General features: G+C 38.5%; 1 protein-coding gene across 1 annotated transcript in view; it reads right to left on the bottom strand.

Annotated features, from left to right (window-relative positions):
• HDAC9 (histone deacetylase 9) overlaps nucleotides 1–13,227 on the bottom strand; it is a 269,880-nt gene that overhangs the window by 99,865 nt on the left and 156,788 nt on the right. Inside the window, exon 17 of the mRNA XM_053944734.1 lies at nucleotides 7,615–7,722. Within this exon, the coding sequence (XP_053800709.1) occupies nucleotides 7,615–7,722 (108 nt within the window). The remainder of the gene's footprint in view (nucleotides 1–7,614; nucleotides 7,723–13,227) is intronic.

Raw genomic sequence — 13,227 nt, 5'->3', positions numbered from 1 at the left:
TCTCCATTCCTGGAGATATACAAAAGCCATCTGGACATTCATCTAGGCAACTAGCTCTAGGCAGCTCTATTTGAGCAAGGGAGGTGAACAGAATGACCTCCTGAGGTCACTTCCAACCTCACCTTTCTGTGTATTTTAGATGGAGACTGGGTAACTAACTGGGGGTCTGAATTCCACGCTTGAAACTCAACTTGCTCCTAAGGTTAGGTGTTAGAAGTTTTTAATTTATACTTGTCTAAATCCCTTAACCTATCTTGCAGTTAACTCTTAAAATTACCAGCGCTTAAACAAGGCAGTCTTGGACATGCACTTGTTTTTAATGGAAAGGTTCTATTTTTTGCTTCAATGTGCACACATTTCAGAATGAGAATTATACAGAAATGTATAATACATCATTAGACAGAAATGTATCAATTTGTCCTGTCAGAATTTATATTCACCGAGTTACACACACACACACATATATATATATATATATAAATAAAATCCTTATAAAGTTATATAAAAACCAATTTCTTTATATTTAAAAGGTCCATACAGTGTAGCTGACAGGTCTAATCCCTAAAGTGGCCTTAGTGCCATCCTTAACTCTGCCGTCTCTGGTGTAGCCAAGACCTACAATAACAAAGATCAAGGCTGCTTTAAGTCTTGGCTGCCTACAAGAATCCACTTGCAACTGCTAACAGGAAGAAGATAACCATATTCTTACCAGTGCCACATGCTGTAACACAATTCCAAGCTATGCCATCCATCAGGGAGGGTAAGCATGAGAATGAGTGGTGTAAGGCTGAGGCAATCCTTGGGCACCTATTTGGGGCAATTTTACAAGCTACTCATACAGTCAGAGGAGGAGTCAGCAGTTGGCCCTGGGGGTCTACGAATGCAGTGAACAAGAACCTGTGATTTAACAGAGCAATACTAGCAGCATGTATATTTGCCAAAAAAACAGTAACGGACATGAGGGAATACTATTTTGTCTTGCAGAGGAAGCTAGTAGAGGCCAAGTACACAGAAATGGACATTAAACACTTAACTTTGATGGAAACAAAGAGTTCCCTGTCTGCTTTCCTGAAGGCCTAAGTGGATACCATCAGAAAACACACATGAAAAGCTGGTGCTTGCAGACCAGTTGAGATACAACCATAATGGCCTGTTTAGCCACAAGTAGTGTTAACTATATTGGGAAAGAAAGCAGACAAAAGAGTTTTAGTACAGAGTGGTCATGGAGGTAAGCCATGTACCACACATATAATTAAAGTTGTCTGATTATATGAAATAATAACAGTCATCCAGCTATAAATATAACCATAATTGCTGGGATAGAAAATCTAAGAGATGGTTTAATATGAAATTTTGCAATTTTTCTAACTTTGTAAAAACAAAGAATACAAACTACTATCTAAAAGATTTCATTGGTAACTTTGAAGGCTTTTATCAATCATATCTTTAATAGTAGTAAAATAAGAATTCATTTGTTACTGTTTCTCACAAACATGCATTGTTCAAAATGCTGTGGATGGGTGTGGAAAAAATGCCTCTTTTTGTGGCTGGCTCACATCACTCAGAATTTTTTTTCAAGCAAAGGGAGATTTTTATAGGGCAGAGGGTGAAAAGGTAGAAGCAAGGGTAGGGAAGAGCTTGCAGGAGAAATACTGTCCAGGTGGCACCTGGGTGCAAAGCACATTTCAGGAAAGGAGATTTTTGTAGGTAACCAGAGGAGTTGTGTGGGGTTTTGTGTGGTTCAGGCAGCCATATGAATTTGCTGGCCTAAAGCTTCACCAGAGGAAGGATACTATGGGACTAAGGAGACATTTCTTTTCTGCTATTTTTGCTTATTTTGTCTTTAGAATGATAATTTATTTTATATTTGTTGCAAGAAAACCTAACAAGAGAGCTATTAAATATGGCTGAAAGATTTTTATTCAGAATACTTTTAAAACTAGAAACTAAGAATTTGGGGGGAAGAGGTGGTTGACTAAGTTAAGTCTGTTTATTCACTGGATTATTACTGCTTACCACATGATGATTCCTCCATTGCCCTAGGTGACAAAGGCCTTGAGAACAGTAAAAACCAAGCTCATTTGGAATGAGAGCTTCAAGTTCAATTTAAGTCATCTATGGATTGTACAAAGACACCAGAATAGCAATGACCAAATTCAGGAGGTTTACTTTGGTATTGATTCAACTTGACATATCAGAAAGAACAATCCCAGGAATGTATCAGATTCTGGTTCAGGGGAAACTCATTTCAATTGCTTTCATTCTGTTAAATGACCCTTAGCTACCAACAGGGCAACTTTACATGTTTGTTTGTGTGTGTGTGTGCATGTGCACACCCACATATGATAAGGTAGAAAAACGGCTTTTGCTTCACTTGATTAAGCTGAAGTGCATATTCAAGACAGTCTCAGACCATGCTTTTAACTTACATGCCTTTATTCTTGAGTGTTATTTAGAAAAATTGCTTCCTAATTCACTCAAACTTTTTTTTTTTTTTAAGCAGGGATTAATCACACAAATCCTACCAGCTCTTGACAGCATTTTGTGTAGGTCTCTTCTGTTTCAAGTTTGCCAAATTAAAAAATATTCAGCACTACATGTTTCTATCATAGAAAATAGTGCTACCATCTCCAAGATTTACACATTTAAAGGATATGTAAAGTAAACTAGACAGTAATCCTTATTACAGGTTCTGTATTTAAAATACTTAATTCTACCTTATAACAGTACTGAAGGGGTCATCTGAGGCTGAAGAAAAATGTTTCAGTAATGTTCCTTTGTATTTTCAACAGTTACATGTTCTGCTCTGGCAGTGAATTATCTATGATGATTAAAAGTCATCTCCCATTGGGAGAATGACTCCCATCTCCCCTTTGGTAACCTCTCTCAAAAAGAGGTTTTTATTAGGTATACTATTTTTAAATTATATTTTTCACCTGTATAATTTTTATTCCTGCCAGTCAATTTAAAGATATTGATGACAGACAAACAGAGAAATGTACAATTTGTTATCAGAAAATAAATTAAAACACATTTAATTTTCACAAAACAACACAAAATAAAACAACTATCACAGGAACAAATAACATATTGGAGGACTTCATTATTCAATGAAATATTATTACTGCAAAATTATCATACTAACCTAACTGAACTCCAGCTTTTTAAATGTAGTATTAACCATTTCATAAATACCTAATATATGGCAACAAAACAGGTGCCGGCATCAACATGAATAATTTGGTTAACAAAATGAAAATATCAGCAACCTAAACTATTTCAGGAAAAATAAAAACAACAATTTCACAAGCTAAGTCCTAAAGATAAGATTCTTTACAAGTTCTAACAGTTACAAATGAAATCTGAAACCACAGATGCATAAACTCTCCTTATTTTTGTCCAAGACTTTTCTAATGTGTGGTTTTTAGAATATGTATGTACTTGTCCAGTTGGGCAGCAGGAGGGACGTGCCTGCTGTGTAGGACAGATGCAGAGGCAAGGGAAGAGTCTCCTGGTGCACAGCTGCTAGTGAGTGAAGTAGCACAGCAGCAAGGAGGGGAGGTGAACTGAGCTGAGCATCACAGTGGATGCAGGGGAAGCACCAGGCCAGGCAATAAATGAGATGGGAGGGCAGGGCAGCACCTTACAGTGTCACATCCTGTGGCAATGAAAGAGAGCAGTGAAAGCCTCAGGAGACACTTCTGTATCTTTTTGGGGCCTCTTTCTGAAGATGAGGTCATTAAAAGCAAAGGCTAGAGACAATGATTTCCAGGTTCATGAGATACACTGCATGCAAGAAATCATATGCTGGGCACTACCTCTATTTCTTCCACAAGCACTACGGAATATATCATAGAACTTCTCTTATCTGATAAAATTATTTACTGGATATGACTAAGGACTGTGGTGGAATTCTAATCACCCAGATCCACATACTCTCCTCTTCTAAAAATCTGTAGTCACCAGCAGACTATTAGAAGCTTTCTACATTATTCTGTTTGGGAAATGAGAAATGACCAAACACAGATACATAAAAACAGACAGACAGGAGAGGTGTGGCACTGATTCCACATAACATAAATACCTCATGGTGCATCAGCAGCTTTCCTAATTATAAACAGCTCAAAAAAAGTAACCTTCATGCAATAATTAGTCTCATCTCCTACTGTAAAATTGACAAGAACACATTCAACAGACATGCAAATAAATTAATGAAAAAAGGAAAAGCATAGCATTTGATTCAGTACATCACATTTAATAGTACTATATATTTCAGTAGTGATGTGAGTCTTTATTCCCTGTTAAATAATACCTCAAAAGTGGATATTAATGATTGTTCATTATATTATTAAGCAGATCCACTGAATGCTTCATTTTAACAACTGTATATAATTAAATAAAAAAATCCAGATTAAGACTTCCCAGAGAAGCAACAATTTTTCTTAATTTAAAAAAACAAAACCAAACCAAGCAAACAAAAACCAACAACAACAACAAACCAACCAAAACCCCCACACCAACCCCCCCCCCCCCCCAGAAAAACTTGCACCACTGTTAATTACTATTGTGGCTATTGTTTTACATCCCTAGTACTGCCATACTAATGTTTTTCCCAGTGATCAAGGAGATCAAAGAAATCTGATGTCTCACAAGGGGTTTGAAATACAGCAAAGATAATTCCTCTTAATTCCTTGTCAGTTTTTGAACACTATCCAAATCAGATGAACAACATCTTGCTGTTCTCAATGAGACTTATGTGCAATGGGACTGATAGTCTCAGGAAATTCAGAATAAAGAATTTTTTGCCTTGTATATGACTTTGACTCATGCCCAGCTCTGTAATGAATCTCCCAATTGTTCTGCAGACTTTCATGGTTTATTTTGCAGTCTCATCTCTTTTCTTAGCAACATGTTCCTATAGCTCCACCCTACTACTATCACTTTGTGCCACAGCAAGCAGTGTCAGTAGAGACCATGGAATAAGCATAGACTATGAAATGTCCTGTCCTTCCTGAAACGAACTTTATATGTCAGATCCACATCCATACAGGGCACTTGATGTTTTGTTTCCACACTCTAGCCCGGCACTTGTAAAAAATGTGGGTTTAAATTGATTGAATTGACACCAAACTGCCAGTACACCATCTGATAGCAATCCACAGTGGTAAATATCCAGGGAATGACTGTGGTGTGCTTCTCTGCTGTGCTCATCTTCTGTTATCATGTTGTAGAGCTGTTATAGCTTGCATGCAATTCTTGGAAGGTGCTTTTTTTGTCATCCAAAAATTCCGAGGCTGTAGCAGATCATTCCAGATTCCCATCAGAGCTTAATCCTCCCACTCAGTACTCACAGTACAAGCCCCAAATGGTTGCTTCACATGCATATTTGCACAATGAATGCACATGAAAGTGGGCAACTTCATCTTCTTCCCCTTAGAATTTCACAAGTACACTACAAAATCGGTATTTTCCCTAACAGAAACAGCTGATCAGATAAAATGCAGGAAGATGGAAAAGGAATGTGTAAAGGCATACAGGTAGACTGGAACATACAGATCTATGGGTCTAAAATCATATGGAGATTGTAGAGAACTCCAGAAAACACTGCAAACTGCCCCCAGTGCAATTTACGATATGAGAGTATTGACAGCAACTTGCTTGCAAACCCTGGGTTTGAATGGATGCAGTGTCAACGCAAACAGGATGACTGTGCTAAAATAGCTAATGTCAGGACTGTTGCATTTACAGAACTTCTGCTAACACGCTTTCCTACTGACAGTCAGGCATTAATAACTTTCCATAGCCTTAAATGAAAAATACCACATGCAGATTGATAGTTCATACAGATGCCATAGAGGCATGTAAATCACTGGGCTTCATGCTGGAAGTCTAGGAGCAGGTTAGATAAACATCTATAAGGAATAGCAGGAATATTCACAATTCTCTTTCACAGCAAATCCCTTCAATTTCCATTTTTCTGATGATTTGGTTTGAATCAACTACTGGGCATATTGAAAAATTGCCTTTCCTATGTTTCAACTTGCAAGTTGCATGAGACTTCAGTTCTCTGCATTGTAGAAAAATATTCTATTTAGAAGCAACAATAATGTTACATTAAACGACAAACTAGTTCTAAATATAGAATACCTAGTACTAAATATAAAATATTTGTTTACAGACTCCTGCAACACCAATAGAAAGAGAAGTCTCACAATGGCTGATGATTCTTTTCAGCTGTCTATCACACACTTATTTAAGGAAGAGCATTCACACTGTGTGAGACACACCACAAATGTATAGAGGTAAGTGGCAAAGATTCTGCAGTGGACCTCACTCATGTCAAGTACACACAGGACATATCTCACTATTCTTACCAAAACTTGCTTTTAAATTGCCTTAGACACTGGTGTGTGTCCTACAGTTTCTAAAGGTAAGAACTAGCTAAAAAATCCTTCCTCATGTTCATTATTCCTCTGTGTGGAACAATGCACAGTGAGTTACGTATCTTACTATGCCCAAAAAAAATCTTAAAGGGCATGAAGAAAGCATACACAACAGGATCCCATATAATGCACCCTGCCCCTGATCTGAGATTCAAAATTTGTACATTTTGTGTGGTACCTGGCTAATGATTTCAGTGCCTGAACATAAAAGTTCATATAAAAATATAAAACAGCATTCTATTATGTCAGAGCTATAATACTGCATTTCACCTGACTATGCTCTCATTTATACCCTGATACAATCTATATCTGTATCTATATACATATATATATCAATATATGTACCCATTCCCAAGTAGGTAGCTAACACATTTTGATTGAAATAAGAGAAACATACAGGAAGAAAATTTTCCAAACAGAATTTGTAATTTTAAAAATCACCATGCAGTGTTAATTTAAAAATATTTATTTCCATCTTGATTGTGGAAATAGGACTGAATCCATTAGTATGTGGACTGGAAAGCGAATAAACAGTTTCATTAAGGAGACATGTTAGCTCCAACAATGTTTATTGGGGCAAGCCTGCACTCCGGCTGCATATGGTGTACCTTTAAATAGGGCCGTTAAAATACCAAATAAAATGTCAAAGTCTGTCAGGTCTGGAGCTTTTATAAATTGTTTAGACTGGGGATAATTTGGGTTTCGTACATCATGCCTTGCAGATCCGGCGGCACAGAGACCGGAGAAGGAAGGGGCCAGGGAGAAGCAGGGGCACGGTCAGGCTGGCAGCCGGGCACCGCCTGCCCATCGCCCTCCTCGCCAGCCGCGCCCCCTCGTCTCCCCTCTCTCTGGGTGGTATCCAGAGATTACGCACGTGACAAAACAACCATATTAAAAAAAAAAATTAAAAATAAATAAAACTTGACTTCAAAGGGAGCGCCGCAGCCACTGGCCGGAGATGAGCACTAACTTCACCTCGGGCTGCAGCACCTCAGCGCTGGCAGTACCCCGGGCCGCGGCAGCTCCTGCACTGCCACACCTTCGCGGACGCGCTCCCGGCTCTCGTCCCGCCGCCCTCCCCGGAGCCGAGCGCTGGAAGACCGCCGCCCTTGAGCCCCCCGCGCTCCCGGCCCGCCCGGCGCTCCCACCCACGGCGCGGCCCGGACCTCACCTTCAGCTCCCGGGAGGCCACGCGGGCCGCCAGCTCGATGACACAGCCCACCGCCATGCGTGCCGCCCCGGCCGAGTGCAGCTCGTTCCAAACGGTGTCACTGTCCACCTGAGCAAACAGCCGGCCCCGGGAGGAAGGCAGCGGAGAGGGGAGAGGGAGAGGGAGAGGGAGAGCATGAGAGAAAACAAACCCGTGAGGGAGGGCTGGCAGCGTGACAGCCCGTGTACAATAACATCAGTCTTCCGTGCTGGCCAGCTGAAAGGCCTTCTGGACATGGCTTTGCTTATGCTTTCTCTCTGCACGGGCTTCTCCAATGGAAACACATTCCTGTCATGCCTCGCTGCCATTCCCTGTTTAGATTTCTCATTACAAACAGTGTTACATCGGCCGGGCCCGGCCTGCTCGCCAGACGCTCCTCAACTTGGCTGGCGAGGTGACAGGGACCTGCCGGCACCGGGAGCATCGGGAATGTCCATCGGGAATGAGCAGCCACTGCTGCCGCAGCAGAGGCACGGGCAGCCCGTGCCACGGAAGCTCGTCAGTGGCACATCAGTGGCCCCTTTCTTAAACAGAGTAGTAACCTCTCGTTTTTCCTTCCCAGGCAGTTGTTTATAAGTGACTGAAATTAACAATTAATTGTTTCAATAGTTTCAGCAGGCACTCTTGCTATAGACAGAAAGCAGAATTATATATAGCAAGACCCTTGCTGTATCTCCAGTCTTGATGAACTGATAAGTTTTGGCTAGAAGGCTTTATTTTGTAACAGATGAAGGAGGGGTTTTAAAGCAGAGAAAATTATCTTTTGCACCTTCCAAATGAGAGTGTGACATGTGATCCATTACATTATAAAGAATATACTAAAAACGTGCCTAAGCAGTACTGCTGTACAGTTTCAATCAGTGTGCTTAAACTTTACTTTTGAAATCTATTTTAATGAGTATTTATTTGCAGAAACATATCAAAACACATAGGTGAAATGTTGTATATCTCTATATATACTATGTATTATGTAAAGCAGACAAGATGGTGTTAAATTGTCTGAAAAAGTTAACCAAAGAGACAGCCAGACTTCCTCGATGCGCCATGGGAAGTGCATTTAATTGTAGCATACCGTACAAATTTATCATTAAAAGAAAAACGGTTAGAAATAGACAAAATACTGTGGCAGATGCTATTTGGATGACTTCCAAGCACACTGAGACATGTTTTCAGTTTGAACCATAAGCTTCTGTTCCTAATTCCATTTAAAAAAAAAAAAAAAAAAAAAAGGAAAGAAAGAAATCAAGTAATTGAAAATGGATGCAACTGCTACTTGACTCTAGAAGTTCAGAGGAATTTCTCTGATTAGTCATTTGAAACAGAAAGAAGCTCGATCTAAGCTTGATCTTCTCTACACCTGTCAAATTTCTTTGCCATTACTGTTACAATAATATTATATTTCAAACTATTAAAATGATTTTTTTTTTCAGTATTCTGGACTTGATTTTTCTATCATTTTGATCAGTTTTGTGTGCATGCAGCAGAACTAATGAAAATAGTTTGCATTTGCAGTAGACCTGAATAAGAAAACTGGATTTTGCTTGCAAAGTTTAGAATAACAGTAGTTACAGCACACTGTTTTCATCTGAGAAACTCAAAATGTTGTACAAACACAATTAAGCCTCATCAGCTTGATATGGGATGATTTATTATACTTGTTTTGTAGATTGGTAGCTTGAGACTCAAATAAAAGTAGGTTTTGGAAAGATGCACACTGATCAATAGGTAACAAGAAATAAGAAAGAAACCAAGTAGTAAAAAAAAATAATGAGGTGAGTAACATCAGGCAAACCTTTAAGTTATCTCTCAGTTGCTTTAGAGGAACTGTGAATCAAATTTCATTTTTAAAGCTAATCAGGAGATAAATAAGTAAAGGTCATTGGTTAAATCAATTTAATCAAACCATAATAAAGTTTGAAAAATACTGTGCAGTATTTTAAATAAGGAAGTATCAGCAAGAGGGCTGGGAGGGAGTACTTTCTTACCATTTTTATGGCCAGCAAATTAAGCTTAACGTGAAGGAGTGGCTTATGAAAATGATTCAATGGCAGCTGCTCTGTACACCAGGGCATGAGCAGGAGCAACCTGCATCCTCAAAGGGACTATGATTCATTTCCAGGAAGGCTGATTAAGTTAAAATTGTAACCACAGCTTGAGAGTACCCACCCTTAAGACAGTTGTCTGCTCTGACATGTGAGACTTCAGCCTCTCCATCCGCATTGGCCAAGGTAGAGCATTTATCATTTTCTGCTTTCAGCTGAGTGTGAGGAGACTGAACTGGGACAGTAAGACCAAGTATCTTCCACTGAAAAATATCCCTCAGACCACTTGAATGACTGCTACCTTAATTTACCTGGACTGGTAGAAAAAATGGGCAATCAGGAAACAGAACAGTGTTTCCTGAGAAATTTTTCAAAAATGACCACCTAAATGAACACAGGAAATTCAGGATATTTTAGCTAATCTCTTGGGTATGGTACCTGTAATGAGTGGTAAAGTCTTAAAGCTAGGGGTAGCCAATTGAAGCTGCATACTTTAATGTACATTTACTATAATACAAGAAAAGTAACATAAATACATGAATATTTACCTTGAAAAGGTAACTATTACAAACTTAGGTGTCAAATACTATTTAATATTCTTGCAAAATTAAGACTGAATTTCTGAGGAACATCTCATGAAGAACAACCTGGAAGAACTAGCATCACACAGCCAATGCTTTAGCTGTAACAATTAGAAAATGCCATCTCACTCCATTTTCTATCTCTGTTAATTCTATGTATTCCCTTAAATGTTTCAGGTGTTTAAACAGAGATTTTCTTTTAGTGTTACTCAGTGTTTACTTTGTAAATTGCTGTTGAAATACAGTGGTATAAATGGCAAACCCATTAAAATTACAGCTACTGGCTGGCCCAGTTGTCAGGCTGTATATTAAATGAAGCTCTAAAATCCTACTGATATGCTTTTCTATATTCCTGTGAGATTAAATGGTTGTATTTTGAACAAGTAAAGGGAATAGGATTAGACACTGTGGTTTCTGGTTCTAGTGCATGTATATATCCCATATATCTGACAGCCTATCTGTATGCTGACTATGCATGAATTTGTGACAAATGTGATGCTTTCTGAATCACAGACTATGACAAAGTTAGATGGAATTTTGTAAGAGGTTATATTTGTTCAAGTGCTTTGGAGCAGCCAAAGAATTCAGTTGAAAATCTTTCTGGATTAGGACTGTTTTTCAGACAATGTTAAACAAAATTTACAGAAAACACAGCATTTGTAGCTGAATTCTAACCCAGAATCTTAGCCTTTTTTTTTTTTTTTCTGTTTAATTATGTTTCATATTTAAATATTGCTTCCATTTAGGAGTCCTTTAAAAATTGTCAGGATAGAAGAATGTTCTGAATTGAACCAAATGAAAAAAACATGTTTTTTAAAGCATCAAAACATCAGTGTTGAACTATGAGCATACTATACATTTTGTTACCAAAAATCCTATCACTGCTACAGTTCTTCAAAGCAGAACTGTGCATGATAGTGCCAAGAGCCAGAGGACTCAAGCCCTATCTTAACACTGACTTCCTAACACACATATGGATTTACTTCACTCCCAGTTTCCTGAATGAGCACTGTAGGTTGCAGGCTTTTTTCAAGCACATCTAGTATAGCTCAATCATTGGCATGTGTAGCAAAGCTAATACTCTGCAAAGCTACAGATGATAGAAATTAAGCTACCTGTCCCTGAAGTGGATGTGGAGGCATTAAAGAGGAAGGGAATGACTTAAGTAAAAAGAAATGTAGGTAACTTTTCCTGACTGAATGAATTAATATTTCAAGCCCCATGTCTAGAAATTCTCTGCTTTGCACTACAAAAAAAAAAAAATTATATGAATGCTTCCTCTAAGAAATATCTATGCAACAATGCCACTTTATCAATGAAGACTTTAAGCATACTCAAAACAAGCTAACAGACATAAAACTTGTACTATAACCCCTTCTGGGCTGGAAAATTTATTTTAAGGAAGCCTGACTGTAAAGTTTGAAAATTACCAGCTCCTTATGCTGTGCTCAGGTTGGCATATGTGAAAATGGTGAGGAAAGATACGGCAATGTACCTGAAGGAGAGATTCCTTACTTCAGTATCTTTCTGAAACCACTGCAGTTGACAAAACTGGAAATGTGCCTTGTCCTGCTATTTAAATTTATCTGGAATCTACCTCAGGGGGGCAAAAAAGGACTGTGATTAATAATGCTAAAGCATTTCTAAGATAATTGCTTTTTGTTCTACCTGTCCTTCCCAGCTACAGCACCTCTTCATTCCTCATCTTCTATTTCAGTCCTCTTTTTCCAGAAATCTCCTGGGATCTGCCAAGTGATCATTGCATCACAGCTCTGCTGACCAGAGATGCTGCTCACAATCTGACTAACCTTTCCGTTTTTTACACCCTGCATGATGTATTCATCTGTGCGAGTTATTTCCTAAATTATTGTTAACTCTGAATTTGCCTTGAATACAGCCCAGTGAAAACTATATGACAATATACTTACTCCCAAGTTACTGCTTTGGGATGAATCCAAAGCATCCTAGAATTTTTCTCTCCCCATTCCTCCTCCCACCTGCAAACACACATCTTGTGATTTAATGTAAATTCACTTTCTGCAATGGAATTCTGATTTTACTCCTAAGAGGAATTAAAAATACACTGAATTGCTCATCCTGCTCTGGATTCTCTGCACAATTGTTGCCATCATTAAAATCAAAACCAGTCCTCTTAGAGATACCACACATCCCCACAAGAGACACTAATTTTCTGACAACAGGTCAAAAATGCAATTTGTCATCTAGTTGTTCATGGGAACTTTGACCTGTGATTCTCCTTGGATAGCAGTCATCATATTCTGTGTGTCCAATATTCAGGACAACAAGAAGTTCTTTACAGTACTTTGAAAGGATTCTTTGCCCTTTCTTTAAAAGAGTAGAGATTCGGCTCAACTGTTTTTGGATGGAAGTTAGTTAAGTATGCATTTCAAATGGATACATTTCAGCACAAATCTAGAAAAACTATGTTAAAAAAAATTGTCCTTTGATATAAGTGGTTCTAAGAGTGAGGAGTAAATAAAGTCTGGTCAGCTCACAATAGTGTAGCTATATGCAGTAAACAAACTGATTAAGAACCTGTGACAAATAATACTGGAGAATACTGACCTTCTCAGTGATACTGAAATTTAATAAAATCTAGATATTCAGAGCAAATTCCCGTGTTTTAGCTTTAAAAGCATTCAGTCTCACACTCTTTCACTTATGCCAGAGCAAGCATGTTTCTTTCCATCGCTGGGTCTTTTTTAATATACTGGCATGAAAACAGAAATTAAATATTTTTCTGAAGTGTTTCAATCTCTAAAAATTGTGTGGCATTTCGGTATCACTTCCAGCAAGGAGTCTGTCATTCTTAGAGACAGTTGGTGCCAGCTAATGCTACCGCGTAAGTTTGTAATATTTTGCTCCTGACCATAAGCAGTGCAGCTTCCCAGGTGTCACGCTCATAGCTCTAACCTCCCACTCTTACAGAT

This window comes from Vidua chalybeata, chromosome 1 (assembly GCF_026979565.1).
Source record: "Vidua chalybeata isolate OUT-0048 chromosome 1, bVidCha1 merged haplotype, whole genome shotgun sequence".
NCBI classification, from domain to species: Eukaryota; Metazoa; Chordata; class Aves; order Passeriformes; family Viduidae; genus Vidua; species Vidua chalybeata.
Note: the sequence above shows the minus strand (reverse complement) of the source record. Positions and strands in the feature narration are given on the sequence as shown.